The 17,281-nt window shown below is 37.3% G+C and overlaps 1 protein-coding gene across 2 annotated transcripts in view; it reads left to right on the forward strand.

Moving 5' to 3' along the window:
* The window catches only part of ITGAV (integrin subunit alpha V), a 107,800-nt gene that overhangs the window by 24,147 nt on the left and 66,372 nt on the right, over positions 1-17,281 (forward strand). For both annotated transcript variants that reach the window (XM_047773031.1, XM_047773030.1), the window contains exon 3: positions 17,108-17,199. In XM_047773031.1, the coding sequence (XP_047628987.1) occupies positions 17,108-17,199 (92 nt within the window). The remainder of the gene's footprint in view (positions 1-17,107; positions 17,200-17,281) is intronic.

A 17,281-nucleotide genomic window follows, 5' to 3' on the forward strand; every position in this document is an offset into this window, starting at 1 on the left:
ATGCTTGGTATTATATCGTGTATTGTGAACATCCTCTCCCATTCCTTTCCTCTTCCTTTTAAGTCAGGTTCTGCTATATAGGCAGTCAGTTCACTGGGTACAGCTCTTTTTCTTCATTTAGCTGAAATGTATACTTCTTTTCTTTTTCTGAGCATCTTATGTTTGTTTTTCTGACAAGACTGTGAACTCACCAAAAAGAAACACATTTGTTTTTGCTTGGTAGTGTGTGCTAGTATAGGGAGAAGTGCCTGTCATGTGGTAGGTTGTATATGTGTGTTTATTGCATGTAGGTGTTGGGTTCATGCAAAGCAATAAAAATTGATTTTGGCTGAATTTTGCTGGATAGGAATTGACAGGATATTGGTATCTCACTAGTTTCCTGAAAAATGGGCAAGAGAAGCCAACAGAGGAACCAGGAGTGCTAGATTTTACTGCTTTTGAAATTGCACTTGCTGACTCTGGGGCTACACCATGGGAATAATTTCTTACCATTCCTGGCTCTCTGCACTATTTCTTAGAGATTCAAAGCTGTCATTATAGTATCTGATTGGCTGAATCTAAACCTCATGCCTATGATTGTCAAGGAAGGTCTGTCTTATTTTGCACAGCTAAAACATGATAGATTATGAGCTTGTTTAGAGAATTAAAACTCAGGGTCCTTTCAAAGAAGAAAAAGAATAGTAGTAAAAGAGTGCCTTTTTCTCTTTTGGGCTGGAAAATGGTAATAGAAAACATCCTTTACAAATCTAGTGTGTATCTGTTACTGATCAATAATTCATGAACCAATTTTACCTTCTGTTTATCAAAAATATATATGGATATTAGACAGTATATAATTTATTAGGGCATTTTACTTTTTTTTTTTTGTCTTTTTGCTTTTTCTAGGGCCGCTTCCTGCGGCATATAGAGGTTCCCAGGCTAGGGGTCTAATTGGGGCTTTAGCTGCCGGCCTACACCAGAGCCACAGCAATGCGGGATCCGATCCATGTCTGCAACCTACACCACAGCTCACAGCAACGCCGGATCCTCAACCCACTGAGCAAGGCCAGGGATCGAACCCACAACCTCATGGTTCCTGGTCAGATTCGTCAACCACTGCATCACGACGGGAACTCTGGCATTTTACTCTTTTACTGCAGCTTGTCATGTACATTGAGTTGTAGTAGTAGCTAAGAAAGAAAGCCTAGATTTTGGTATTAAGGTAGCATAACAATTAGTTTCTTAGCGCTTAAAGAGGGAAGTTGAATACTTTTAGTATGCTTTCCTTCCTATCCCAGGGCATGATTTTGGGTAGTGAGAGGAAGAAATTTTTAAAAATATGTTTAGAAGACCAATATAAATTTATTTCACTTTAACTCTGAACAGTAGACACAAAAATTTATACCAAAATAAAGGGGGCATACCTGGAAGGTATCTCATTGTCTTGGGGCCTTTAAGACAGACTTCCCAGATTGATTGGTGATATTCGAGGTAGTTAATAAAAGATGAGATGGAATTCACCAGATGAGGATGAGGGTTCCAGGAAGAGGGAACAGTATATGCATAGATTAGTAAAAGATGTTTGTGAAAGTCAGGAAATTCCATGTGACCTGCATATGTGTATCTGTAGATGAGTATACAATTTATATGTGTTGTATGAGAGCATTGAGGGCATGATGAGAAATGATCATGTGTCTCAGCAGTAAGGAACCCGACTGGTATCCATGAGGACTCAGGTTCCATCCCTGGCCCTGTTCAGTGGGTTAAGGATCTGGCATTGCTGTGAGCTGTGGTGTAGGTCAAAGGTGAGGCTGGGGTCTGGTGTGGCCATGGCTGTGGCCATGGTATAGGCTAGTAGCTGTAGCTCCAATTCAACCCCTAGCTTGGGAACCTCCATATGCTGTGGATGAGGCCCTAAAAAAGATAAAACAAAAAAAAAAAAAAGGAAAAGGTACCCTAAACCAGAAGCCCAACCAAATAAAATTGCTACCAAACCTAACACACAAGAGCATTGTATTAAAAATAAAAAGATCAAGGAGTTCCCGTCATGGTGCAGCAGAAACGAATCCGACTAGGAACCATGAGGTGGTGGGTTTGATCCCTGGCCTCGCTCAGTGGGTTAAGGATCCATTGTTGCCAGGAGCTGTGGTGTAGGTCACAGATGCGGCTCAGATCTGGCATTGCTGTGCCTGTGGCCAGTAGCTGCAGCTCCAATTTGACCCCTAGCCTGGGAACCTCCATATGCTGCAGGTGCACCCCAAAAAAGACAAACGACAGAAAAAAAAAAAAGATCAAGAGCTCAGTGTGTAGATCTGGGTTCCTCACCATGCTGGGTAGATTTGATGTGTGCAGTACAGAGAAAGTAACACTTTCAGTACCCATTGTATTAATTTTCCTAGCTATTACTTTTAGTACACTTATACAAGTTACATAAAATAATGATTATTATCACATGGATGTCTCCAAAATATTGTAGACATGCCTTTTAAACAAGGGAAAGTGTAGGGTTCTGTGATGAAAAGTTTAATTTAGTAGAAAATTCAATCCAAGCTTACTTACTGCTTTGAATTTTGAATGGTATTTATGCATTAATGAGACTGCAGGAACAAAGGGAAACTTCAGTCTAAAATTTCTTATTTCTTGGATTTATGGTACTTAGTTCCCAAACATGCAATCTGTTAGTTCTTTCAAGGTTTTGAATTTTGTCTTTTTTCTTTCTCTCTCTCTCTTTTTTTTTTTTTTTTCTGTCTTTTAGGACTGTACCCAAGGCATTGTGGAAGTTCCCAGGCTAGGGGTCGAATCAGAGCTGCAGCTGCCAGGCTACGCCATGGCCACAGCAGCACCAGATCTGAGCCAAGTCTGCAAGCTACACCACAGCTCACGGCAATGCTGGAACCTTAACCCACTGAGCAAGGCCAAGGATCTAACCCAAATCCTCATGGATACTAGTCCGGTTCCTTACCACTGAGCCATGACGGGAACTCCCTGTTTTCTTATGTTAACGAACCTGACTAGTGTCCCTGACTCCACAAGATTTGTAGGTTTTGACTAAGGTTTGCATAATGGCTAAAAACTGATTTTTCCCTAAATTGACAGAATAATATGCACTTTGGAACATTGTTGAATTGTTGCAAATTAAAAGGTCATTTTGGTATACCTGAAACTAATACAACATTATTAAGTCAACTATACTCTAATAAAATTAAATTTTTTAAAAAAAGGTAGTTTTGGTCACTATGATTTTTTTAACTCTGAGGTGATTTTTTTATTGAGGTATGTAGTTGATTTACAATATTATCTATGTTTCAGATATATAATATAGTGATCCACAACTTTTATAGATTATACTCCATTTATAGTTATTATAAAATATTGGGAGTATTCCCTGTGTAATCCTTGTAGCTTATTTCATTTCATGGTAGTTTGCACATCTTATTCTCCTATCTCTTTAAAAAAAAAAAAGGTAATTGTTATGTAGAAAACACAATTTATCTGAATCTGGACATGGAAAAGTAGAACTTAAGCAAAGCTGCTTTGGTTTAAGGATTACTGATCTCTGTATTTGAGGAAGTAAAATTCTAAACTGAATTATGTTGGCATGCAAAACAATATCAAGAATATTTATGTAGCAGATTAGGGGTAGTCTGTTATCTCAATTTTGTCTTCGTTGCCTGAATTAGTTTCTTATTGCTGTCATAATAAGTTACTATAAACTTGGAGGCTTAAAAATAATGCCAACTTGTTATATTCAGTTATGGAGGTCAGATGTCCAAATGGATCTCAATGGGCCAAAACCAAGATGTCTGCAGTGCTGCATTTGTTTTGGAGGCTCTAGGGAAGAATCTCCAGCCTCTAGAGATCATCTGCCTTCCTTGGCTTGTAACACCTTCCTCTATCTTAAAAGCCAGCAGTGGCAGATCAAGTCTTTCTCAGGCTACATCACTCTGACATTGACTCTTCTGCCCCCCCATCCCGAGATTGTATTACATCAGGCCCACCAAGATAATATAGAGTAATCTTCCATTCAAGGCCTTTAGTTTATTATTTATTTATTTATTTTTTTATGGCTGTACCTGCAGTGTATGGAAGTTTCCAGGTTATGGGTTGGATCAGAGCTGCAGCTGCTGACCTACAACATAGCCACAGCAAAGTGGGATCTGAGACACATCTGCAACCTACACCACAGCTCACGGCAATGCTGGATCCTTAACCCACTGAGTGAGTCCAGGGATCTGAACCCACATGCTCATGGTTACTAGTCAGGTTCATTACCACTGAGCCACAAGGGGAACTCCACAAGGCCTTTAATTTAATTACACCTGCAAGGTCCCTTTTGCCATGTAAATTTCCCAGGATTAGGACTTTTAGACATCTTTAGGTGACAAAGTGGGGGGCAGTATTCCATTACTGCAGTGACCTTTAAAACACTCTGTGGTTGCCAAGGAGAAAGGGGGTGGGGGAGGTGTGTACTGGTAGTTTGGGGTTAGTAGATGCAAACTATTACAGACAGAAGTGATTAAACAAGGTCCTACAGTATAGCACAGGGAACTATATTCAATATCCTGTGATAAGTTGTAATGGAAAAGAGTCTAACAAAGAATGTATATATAACTGAATCACTTTGTTGTATGGCAGAAATGAATACAATTTTGTAAATCAACTATACTTTGATAAAAAATACTTTGATATTGGTTATACTGTAAGGTACTTTAGGCCACAACTATCGCTTATATAAATCTGCCTTGTTCTCTTATTCTTTTTTTTGGTTATGGGGAATGCAAATTAGAAGGTATAAGCTCAGATTCAGACTCTGACACTCATTAGATGTGACTTTGTGCAAGTAGTTTCAGTTTGCCAGCCTCAATTTTTCTTATTTATCAAATAAACATAATACCTACCTTTCAAGATTGTCTTGTGGATCAAATGAGAGGATGTTATGAAGGGACTTCATAAATGATGCAGCAGTGTACAAATGAAGAGAAGATGATTTGTATCATGCCCATGCTACAGCTGTGGGGAAGTGATGATTATGGAAAAGGAAAAAAAAATGAAGATAATTGTGGATATTCTTAAGTGGATTAGATGTTGGTTTATGTTGTAACCTCTGCTGTGGTGACATTTAGGAAAATCCTTTTTTTTTTTTGCAACATGCTTTCCTGTTAGGAAGCAGATGTTACAAACTGACCATTGCCCAGTTTACTCAATGGTAAGTTTTTGCCCAAAAGAGAGACTGTCGGTGTACCCAGACAGAGAAGAACATGTAGCACCTGGCATCATCCAAGTCTGTTTGTTTAGAAATACGGGCTTGCCTGCATGGATGTTAAATGCATCCCTTAATAAAAGGAGAAGCTCCAAGGTTTATTTTCCAAATTCAGTGAATGGATGTTACCTCTCCCCACCAATATCTGTCCCAGAGGGGGCCAGAAGTCCCATTACTGCCCTGTCCACCCAAACGACTTGCTGGAACATGTACTGCTTGTTCCCAGAAGGGCTTGGCTGTAGGCTGTGGGCAAATCCCGGCCATGCCAATTTTCTGGTCAAGAAAAATGCTGTGGAGTATTTTCTGGATTTTACTATGTTCTGTATTTAATAGAAAATAGAAAACGAAGCAGCTCTCTGGCCTCTGTGCCATACAGTTTTCAACTCACTGCAATCAAAACAATCAGGCCAACTGAAAAACTGTCTGCTTGGTGATTTTTCTATATTTCAGTTATGTCTAGGTGTCTGTCCTGGTTGCAGCAGTCCTGGTTTACAGTTGAAAACACAGAGAAAAATAGCCTCTCTTCCCTTGTTAATATAAAATAAATTTATATTAAGGGTTTATATATGTAGATATTATATATACATATCTGATTTTTTGGGGGATTGTTTGTTTGTTTTGGCTGCACCCATGGCATGAGGAAGTTCCCAGGCCAGGAATCAAACCTGAGCCACAGCAGTGACAATGCTGAATCCTTAACCACTAGGCCACCAGGGTACTCCATATATATATATATATATATATACATTTTTAAATTAAACTGTTTCTCTTGATATAATCTGTCATCCCCTGATACAGAATTATACAGCGGAGAGCTGGCAGGCAACCTAGAAATCCGTTAATCCATATCCTTTATTTCTAGTTGACTAATTGCAGTTAGTTGGTATGTTAATGCTTTAAATGCTTTACCAGAACTGAGTTCACATGCTCCTTTGAAGGCCATCGTCTTCCGGCCCACTTTGACCTGACTCATACTCGTTACTGTAGGACTTAACATTGACTTGGCTTTTTTCTTTTTTAAATTTTTAGTAAAGAGTTTTTGTTTTAAAATGTTAGATGCTGTCAGGATCATTTCCTTTTCATCACTAGGAGGAAACAAACCAGCATTGATAGAGCTTTGGGTGCTTTCAAAGGGCCTGTATTCTTTGCTCTGGCTCCATCAGAAGCATCAGAATTGCTCATAGAAAAAGAGGGAGATTTTGATTCTCTGTTCCCCATGGTAGTAAAAACTCAATAAATAAATAAACACCAATCCCCAGCAAAATGAACTTCATTATGTTTTCTTCCGGCTCTACCTTTCTGACTCTTCTTATTTGCTTTTGAAAAACAGTTATATCAATTTCATATAAAAGATGTTTCCAGATAGCTTTGTGTAAATTATTATCACTCTCTTGTGTTCATAGATTTTGATTTCAGAACTTATTTTTATGTTCACAAATGATTAATTTTTCAGTAGTCCGTGGCCCCCAAACACTAGATTTAGAGATCTTTATCTTTTGTCACTTTAAGTCAATACAAATATGCTTCTAGAAACCTTTAAAGACACTTTAAAGTTTATAAAGCAAATCATCCTTTGATTAATACTACTATCTAACCACTACATACTGTCTTTTAGAGTTTCTTAAATTAAGAAGCTATTTTCTCATTAAGTCAAAGAGGTTATTAACCTCCATTTTGATCTTTAGTAGTATCTGGAATTGTGATTTTTTTTTTAATGAATTATTTTTCCCAGTATTCTACTGTAGTAGTTTGAGTATGAGAAAACATAAGGTGTATTGAGTATAGAAGAGTAATTCTTATAAAAATTTTGCTGAATGGAGTTCCCGTCGTGGCTCAGTGGTTAATGAATCCAACTAGGAACCATGAGGTTGCCGGTTCGATCCCTGGCCTTGCTCAGTGGGTTAAGGATCCGGCATTGCCACAAGCTGTGGTGTAGGTTGCAGACGCGGCTCGGATCCCGCGTTGCTGTGGCTCTGGTGTAGGCCTGTGGCTACATCTCCGATTAGACCCCTAGCCTGGGAACTCCATGTGTTGCGGGAGTGGCCCTAGAAAAGGCAAAAAGACCAAAAAAAAAAAAATTGCTAAATAAAAAGCTTGCTCAATTTAAATGTTCTTGAATTTCATGAACTACAACTCCTTTGTGTGTGGGAGATGAAAATGTAAACATACAGTTAATTAAGAGGTGTTGTGGAAGCGCCTAAGCTGGATGTGAAGATTATTGGATACACATCCACATTTCTTTTCACCTTTTTTAAAACGTATGAATAACTCACATTCATTGATTGAAAAAATGAGAAAACTCTGAGGAGCAAAAAGAAAGTAAAAATCTCCCAAATTCCACCACCCAAGAAATCAGTGGCCATAGGATATAATTGAATATATGTGTATAACATGTTTATGTATGTACCTTGTAGCCTTTGTAATACTGTGTCTATGTGTTGTGTCTATGTGTGTATAAATATGTAAAATTATAATTTATTCACTTTATCTCCTGTTGTGTTGGAGATAGGTTTTTTGCTGTTTTTTAAAAAATTATAACAATGCTTTGAGTATGTTTAAGTCTTTGTTTTCATATTTTAAATTATTTAAGATTAATGTCTAAAAATGAAATTTAGAAGTCAAAGGGATGTGTTTTTAACACACATTTGGTATAAATTTGCAAAGCAGGAAAACGTTGATACAGTCTATCTTATCTTTTTCTTTTTTTTTTTTTCTTTAGGGCTGCAACGGCAGCATATGGAAGTTCCCAGGCTAGAGGTTGAATCTAAGCTGTAGCTGTCCGCCTACGCCATAGCCTCAGCAATGCAGGATTTGAGCCACATCTGCAACCTACACTGCAGTTCACAGCAATGCCAGATCCTCTAACCCACTGAGCAAGGCCAGGGATTGAACCTGCATCCTTGTGGGTTCTAGTCGGTTCATTACTGCTGAGCCACAACGAGAAACTCTGATGCGACCTATCTTTGAAGCACATTTGATATAATCTTTCTTAGTCTGGCAGGTAAAATTTTATCTTGTTTTAAAATGCATTTCTGATTTCTAGTGAGATTAAATAATTTCTTATATGTTTATTGGCTCTGTGTTGTTTTTGTTTTGTATTGTCTGTTGATAGTCTGTTTACCTACTGATGCTGTTTATTTTTTGTTACTTTTGGAAAAGTATTATATATGTACATTTCTACCTTTCTACCCAACGAGTTTGTCATTTTTAAAAAAGTCTTATTGAGATATAATTTATCATAAAATTCACCTATTTTATGTGGCAGCTACCTTTCTACCCAACGAGTTTGTCATTTTTAAAAAAGTTTTATTGAGATATAATTTATCATAAAATTCACCTATTTTCAGGGTACATATTTATAGTTTTGCAGATATCATTATAATGTAATTCCAGAGCATTTCTTTTATCCTCTAAAAAGAAACTCTATGTTCATGTCAGCCACTCCCCATTTGCACCGTCATTGATGTTAAAATGTGCTATTTATGTACTACTAAAATACTGTTAATTATAATTCTGTCACCATTGACTATAAGACACATTCATATTTTGAAGATGTTGCTGTCTGAATATTTGCAGCTCTGAATCAGTGAAACACATTATTTCACAGTAGCATTAAGTTACAAATACATGACACTAGCAGCTGTCTACTTCCTCATTTTCTCTCATCTTTCTTTTGTAGTATTTGTAACTCTCTGAAGATGTCTTACATGATTGTTTATTATTTCTCTCCCTTGAAAGCAGGGACCTTATCTGTTTCATTTAACAGCTATATTCTATGCATTTAGACATAGGAGGTACCCATGATTGATTTATTTAAATAAGTGGTCAAAGAGATTTCTTCCTCTTACCTGTTAATTTTCACATAAATAAGTAAGCCATATTAAGAGATTTTTCTTTCAGGAAAATTCGTTCTAGGAAACGCGACTGAGTAAAAGCGATGTTTGAGATAAAAAGCTGCTTGAAGAAGCCTGTAGGAATTCCCATCGTGGCTCAGTGGTAACAAACCCAACTATTATCCATGAGGATATGGGTTCAGTCCTCATCTTTGATCAGTGGGTTAAGGATCTGGTGTTGCTGTGAGCTGTGGTGTAGGCTGCAGATGTGGCTCAGATCCAGCACTGCTGTGGTTGTGGTGTAAGCTTGCAGCTACAGCTCCAATTCGACCCCTAGCTGGGAACTTCCATATGCCACAGTTGTGGCCCTAAAAGACAGACACAAAAAGAAGCCTGCAAATTGTCTGTTTTATTAAAGGATGAATGTAGTGTGGCATTGTTTTTTTTTTAATTGAGGTATAATTGGCATATTAATTTCAAGTATACAACATAATGATTCAGTGTTTGTATATATTGCAAAATGATGACCACAATAAGCCTAATTAACATCTGTCATCATATATAATTACAAAATATTTTTTATTTTTTTCCTTTTTTTACTATTCTTTGTCATATGGAGTTCCAGGCCAGGGATAAGATCCCAGCTGGAGTTGTGACCTACTTCACAGCTATAGCAACACCAGATCCTTCAACTGGTCTGGGGATCGAGCCTGCATCCTGGTGCTGCAGAGATGCCCACCACCAAGTGTTGCTCCACAAAATTTTTTTTTTTTCTTGTGATGAGAACTTTTGAGATCTCTTCTCTTAGCAACTTTCAGATATGCAATACAGTATTATTAATTATACACCATACTGTACATTGTTTTAATGGTCACTTTGGGGGCAAAAATAAGCTGAGAACCTACAGTATTTCATTATTCATAAAGTAACAAATAGGAACTGAATGACTAAGTACACAGGTAACTTCCAAACAGAAGTTTACTGTCTTGCTTTTCTAATGTTTTGACATTCTTCTTACCTTTGGCCTCTTCAGAAAAGGTGACATAATCTTGTTGCTCCAAAGGATGTTCTTTAGGCATGGAAAGAAGAACCAAAAAAAAAAAAAAAAAATCTGCCTTTAGGTGGTAAAGTAATTTTGTCTTGAAAATAAGCATCCTCTGTAATTCTCCAGTATGTTGAATGTTCTACAGTGTCTTTTCACACACTCAGAGGAAATGAGAAAAAAATGAGAAGAGCTGGCAGATCAGGGGGCAGAACCTAAAACTATGACAGTTTTTGTTGTTCAGTATGCTTCTGTCCTGAAGTCTTCAACCCTGGGAGTTTGATAAAGCACAACTGGCAAATTTTAAAGCTGACAAAAATAGACGTTACACTTTCAAGTCTTTGGTGTACTTGCTAATTAACTTCAAGTTTCTCTAGCAACATGTTCCTCTATGAATTTTTGAAAGTGATAATATAGAGGCTTCTGTTAATTTACACAATACAGGGCAGTTTCTTCTCATTTTTGCCCTTGTGTGAGATACTCTTTCCCCTTTAATTTACTCAGGAGACCAGAGCTAATATTCCAAGGTGTTTCACAGACTTATGGACAGAAACTATTGTTCTTTCTTGACTGAGGCATTTCTTGTAGCACTGGAATTTCTGCAGTTGTCTGTATTCGATTTCCCTTTCAAGCTTGGTGGCATGGTCAGTCCAAGCAGCCTTGTAGTTCTGGCATCACTAGAAATGGTGACTTAAGGCTGTGACTCAAAATATTTACTTCCCTCATGCGCCCTGGATTAGCTGCCAGTTTCAGCCAGGTCATGAATGAACTTCTTGTCAGTGTGTTTGGAGAGCAGGCTTTCCTTTTTTCTTTCTCCCCACCCACTTCTATTCACACATCCTCTGAGTGAAACTTCTGCCTAAGGTTGAAATGGCTATTTTAAGACTTGGTCTCTGGAAACAAAAGTTCTGATTGGTAAAGAAGAACTTCCCATTGAGCAAACTTCTTGAAAAGATGGTAATTTGAGGTTGTGACCCTGTCGAAGCTGAAAGCATTCAAAGCAATGGGTGACATAGTTTTTGGAAAACTGTTGACTGAGTTTTGAATGCCAGTGTATACCAGTGCATTATAGCAGCATATATTTGGCTTCTTTTGTTTGGTAGTGTAATTAAAAACACATTTAATCTCATGGTGCTTTAAGACATGGCTGTTGTCTTGGGGCATATTTAAGTTTTAGTGAAGCTCCAGATTTTTCAAATGCACTTTTTTTTTTGGCTGCCCCCATGGCATGCAGAAGTTCCCAGGTCAGGGATTGAACCTTTGTCACAGGTCACAGCAGTGACAATGTTGGATCCTTAACCTGCTCAGCCACCAGGGATCTCCCTCAAATGTACTTTTTAATGAAAAAGAGCCCTGTTGCCTGCTGCTTTTTCACCTTTGACTGGTGCTCCTTCATTCTTCTTAAATACTGTGGGTAAATTGCTTGCCATATTGGACAAAACAATGGACATCTGTGTTCCATAATACTTGATAAAAATAAAGCCAAAATATAATGTAAATTTCTACTTATTTTGACAGTTCTTAGCTTAAGCTAAACCCGATGTCCACAAAGGCCGAAAACCTGTAATCATAATGGTAGGAGATGTTTTTGATGTTTTTAAAAAAATAGGAAATAGAATGTGGGGGCGATGAGAATCACATACTACTTGACAATGTATAGCAATGTCCTGTGCCACCACATACAAATTTAGAAAACTCTATTTGTTTAGGAAAAAAAAAAAAAATCTATGGAGGCAGCTTTTTGTAGTAGTTGGAAGAGAATTGAATGACATTTTACAAAGAGGACACTTACCTTCCATCTTTCAAGAATATAATTAAAGAAAAATTGCTTAGTATAGAGGGCGATTCAAAAACATGATGAAGCTTACTCTTCACGTGGCATGAAAGCTCTTGCCCCCACCCCCGCCATCCCGGCCATCTCACAGTGAACAGCTCACAAGTCTCTAAAGAACATCCGCTCTTTTGTTTCTCTTGCACAGAATTTTCTCTTGACCCAGAAAGCATTCCCTCCCTTGTACTTTGCCCTGCTTTTCCAGGTACTCCTTCCTCCTTAGACACTTCTCTACCATTGTGTCACCGTAATTACTCATTTCCTGGACTGTCTCTTGTGTCAGGTATTTTCTTCAGAGGAAGATGACCATTTCATCATGTGTTATGGTCATGGACAACTACAACGGAATTTTCAGTTAGGGTTTGAATCAAACATGGAAGGAATAAGGTTTCCAGAGGCTCTTGGGTACAAAGGCTTACAGGTGGGAATGAGCAGGTCTTGTATCAGGCACTGGGGATTCAGGGTAAGGAATTCTTACAAATAAAAATAAGTGTATTTGGGAACCTCGATAAAAGTTTATCCATTAGAATAATATTCTGTATTACACACCATTTTCTAGAAGGCTCATCATCTTGATTTAGCAATGAGCTCATGCTTCGATAGCTTATGCTGAGCTTTTTATATATATGGAAGAAGAAGTAGATGTGACTTCGAGCAAATCCGTAAGTCTCTTAAAATAGAAATATTTCTAAACTTGAAACTGAAGGAGATACAGGGGATTAAGTAACTGCTGTACAGCTGTATAATGTACTACACAACAATGGAAATGGTGCTGTAGGCCTACTTTTTTGAGATATTTTTAGAGGGGAAAAGGTATATACATTTATATATAATAGTAACTTGAATTTTTTTCTTTTTCTTTTTTGCTTTTTAGGGCCGCAACTGTGGTGTATGGAGGTTCCCAGGCTAGGGGTTTAATTGGAGCTGCAGCTGCCAGCCACAGAGACACCAGATCCGAGCGGCATCTGCGACCTACACCACAGCTCACGGCAACGCTGGATCTTTAGCCCACTGAACGAGGCCAGGGAGCAAACACTCAACCTCATGGTTCCTAGTTGGATTCGTTTCTGCTGTGCCACGATGGGAGCTCCGAATGTTTTTTTTAATATTGGCTTAAAGTATCTATTTTACATAAAAAGAGATATGTGTGTATTACTGAAACAGGTCTTTAGGATAGGCACAAAAATGTTTCCTTGTGTTGGGACTGTGGAATTTAGACTCGACCTTACATGTAGGTTTATTTTATGTTTTTATTTTGTAATATTTTTAGTGATTGTTTTTAGAGTAAATTTAATAAAAAGTTCAAATAAAGAGAAGTAGAGATTATCCTGTCGTTGGCTGTATGGTGTATACAATGGGTACTTGTTTGGCTGTATGGTGTATACAATGGGTACTTGTTGGTTGCTGCACTTTTATTTTGAAAAATTTTAAACTTACAGACAATTGGAAACTGTAATACAATGAGCAAAGTACCTTTCACCTAGATTCAAGTATTGTTGCGAACGTTGTGAAACTTTACCCCTAAATACTTCAGCAGATGTCTCCTCATAACTAGGACCTTGCTTGAGAGAACCATGATACTATCATCACACACTAGGAATGTGTCCTTATCACATACTGTTATCTAAAAAAGTCCTTTGTAACTTGAAAAAATTTCTTCAGATACAAGATTTAATCAAGGATCACATCTTGCAGTGGGTTGCTATGTCTCATTGTTCTCTTTTAATCTTGAATCTTACTTTGTTGTCTTTCATGACACTGACATTTTGAAGAAGCTATACCAGGTGTCTTGTGGGCAGGAATACGTATATCGGCAAGAATATACTGATGTTGGGTCTGCATTTTTTTTTTTTTTTAAGTTTTAGGGAGTATGAGAATTATGTGGAGCCTTAATTTGAATTAGTCTCTAATATGGCACTTCTGTTCATGGAAGATTTCCTCTGACATAGAACAGTTTTGCTTCTTCTTGAGTATTTTTAAGGTCTTGCTGAAAAAACTGTTTAAATGAAAGCAGAAGTAGGAGGCAGCAGTTGTGAAAATTCTGTACTTTTTGTTCAGATACATCAGCTCATAAAGCCAGTTCCCTCAGGAAGCTTACCTGAATTTATCATGATGCTTATGGTCTCAAGGGACAATGAATAGAAGTGAATCCCTCTAAGCACCGGCTGCTTCACTGTCATACTGTGTTTCTCCTGTTTCACTAATGTAAGGGAGAAAAAAATGTCTTTATTTCCTTTGTAGAAAGGAATAGAATAGAAAGCCAGCAACACAGTGAGAGAGCACAGTTAGCTTGCACTGGAACTTTTAAAAGAATCCTATTAAATAACTTGTAACTGTACATGTTATGGCTAAAATCCCTGAAAAAAAATTAATTGAATCCAATTCTTCCAAGGGATTAGCTTCCCTTTCTTTGTAGTTGTAGGTCAGGCTCTTTTGGAAATAGCATTTTGTTTTTAGAATATATATTATTCAAAGTGTGCTAGCCTATAATGCAGTAACAACATGGTTTTGTAAAACAAACGAATCCCCAAATCTCACTCACTTAAAAAAGCGGATAATTTCTTATTTATGCCATCATCTTGTGTGGGTTATTTGGCTGTTCTTGGTGTTTTAGAAATTTGAACTGAGGCTGCTTCCGGCAAGGGATTCCACACCATTTAGTCTTCTAACTTCATGGGTGGAAGAGAGAAAATACGGAGAATTCATAGTCTGTTTTTTTTTTTTTAATGCATTGTTGTTTGAGATTTTCACTTATAAGTGATATGATTGAACGTTTGTCTTTCTGTGTCTGGCTTATTTCACATTGCCTAATGTCTTCTAGATCCATCCATGTTGTTGCACATGGCAGGATTTCTTACTTTTTTTTAAGGCTGAAAAATATCCCATTTTATTTATACACCACATTTTCTTTCTTATTCATTAGATCATAGACACTAAGGCTGCTTGCATGTCTTGACTGTTGTGAATAATGCTGCAGTGAATGTAGGAGTACAGATATCTCTTCAAGATAGTGGCATCATTTCCTTTAAATATATACCCAGAAGTGGGATTGCTAGATAACACAATGATTCTATGTTTAATTTCTTGGATAGCCCACATGCTGTTTTCCATAATTGCTGTACCAATTTTCACTGCCAGCCAATAGTATATGAATGCTCCCTTTTCTCCATATCTTCTGATAATAGCCTTTTAAATTGGTATGAGATGCTATCTTCTTGTGGTTTTGATTTGCATTTCCGTGATGAAATGCAAGCTTAACTGACTTAAATTGGAAGGGATACATGCCACTTCTGCTCTTAGCTTATTGACAAGAATGTGCTGTGTGGCTTTAACTTAATGCTCAGATAATGGGAATGGAAGGAAGCATGTGGACTGTTTGGTAGTCTGTAGGTCACTCTTGTGTATTGTTTCCAGTGGGAACAGCACATGAACATAGTCTTCAAAGGCAAGTCAACCACTGCTGGGAAACTTGGTTTACATGGTAAAAAGCATGGACTAGCTAGTTCATTCCTCCTTTCCCCATTACTATTTAAAATATGGAGAATTCATAGCCTGTTTTTTTTTTTTTTTCCCTTTACTATTAAAAAGGTACCTTTGTGACCCCTGAGAAAGAACAGTGGTGTTTAGACTACAGATAGAGGCTTTTGGAGATTGACATATTAAACTTTTTTTTCAAATCAATGAAAAACTTCAAGGAATAGTACCGTGAACAGTGTCATACCCTTCATCTTGCCTATAGACATCTGGCATCATTGAAATGCTCATTAATTATTTATGACTCCCCAGTTGGTCTTAAGTCTTGAGAATGGAATTGAATAACCCATAAACTCTATGTTAGTTAGATGGGTAAGGTTTAGGGAGCAGATTTTAACCAAATGTTTTGATGATATTTACATGTTGGCTGGCACTCTTTTTTTTTTTTTTTTCCTGTTTATGGCTGTACCTGCAGTATATGGAAGCTCCAGATTAGGAGTTGAATCAGAGCTGCTGCTGCAGGCCTATGCCACAGCCACTGCAACATCAGGTCCAAGCTGCTTCTGTGATCTACACCACAGCTTGTGGCAGTACCAGCTCCTTAACCCACTGAGTGAGGCCAGAGATTGAACCTGCATCCTCACAGAGACTGTCAGGTTCTTAACCCACTGAGCCACAGTGGGAATGCTGACATTCTTAAAATTCTTAAAACACTTGCCTGATGTATTTGTCCAATATAGTTGTTTATAAGGAATGACTATTATAGACAGATTTTTAAGAGGAACAGATCAGACTTTAAAAATTGTCTCTCCCCTCCCCCCCAAAGAAAATGGAATTCTTTTGTGGTACAGTGAGTTAAGGATCTGGCATCATCGCAGTGGCTTGGGTTGCAGCTGTGGTGTTGGTTCGATCCCTGGCTGGGGAATTTACACATGCTGCATGTGTGGCCAAAAAAAAAAAAAAAGTCTCTCCATCTCAAAAGACTTTATGCATATATTTCGGTAATTTTTTCATTGACCAGATCAAGAACTTTCTCATGGAAAATATTTTCATCTTTTTTTTTAAATATACAGTGCTTTATTTATATGAATAACTGGTACACTGAAAATAATTTTCTCAATAATATAGGCTGAAAAATAAATGTTTACATGTAGTATGCCAAATCTAATTCTTTTTTCTGCCAGCCAAATCATATCTCCTGGATTCTGACTTTTGTGTTATAATGTCATTGGCAAGGTCTTAGTCTTCTGCTTAGTCTTTTACTGTTGGTGTTCTTTAAAGGTGTTTCATTGCCTTCTATTTGCATAAATATCTTTATGCCACAGAAAGAAATTTTGGAAATTGAGAAGGTAATCATAAATATTTGTTTAATAGTTAATTATCTTATAATTTGGCAACTGGAAAACCACTTACTCTTACTTTTTCACATTTGCATTATGATAATTGATATAGTTAATATCAAATCTGAGACACTTCTAAGTCACCCTGTATTTTATTTTTAGGATTAGTTGGAAATTCCTAATATGTATAAAGTATATGAGATAAATAGCCTGTGCAATATTTGCTTAATCAAAGGGACACTATTTGTAAACCTGGCTGTTGAAATAAATTCTATTATACTAAGAAAGTATGTTTTTTTATGTTTTGTTTTTCACTCCTCACATTTTTATTTTTTTTATTTTTTTAAGGCAACAGAGACTATGCCAAGGATGATCCATTGGAGTTTAAGTCCCACCAGTGGTTTGGAGCATCTGTGAGGTCAAAACAGGATAAAATTTTGGTAAGTGTTTTGGATATTTACTCACAGGTTAAGTTGAGTCAATTTATGTGTCAACACAGGAAGTTTTATGTTTGAAAGCTGG

The sequence above is a fragment of the Phacochoerus africanus genome, chromosome 3 (assembly GCF_016906955.1).
Source record: "Phacochoerus africanus isolate WHEZ1 chromosome 3, ROS_Pafr_v1, whole genome shotgun sequence".
Lineage (NCBI taxonomy): Eukaryota > Metazoa > Chordata > Mammalia > Artiodactyla > Suidae > Phacochoerus > Phacochoerus africanus.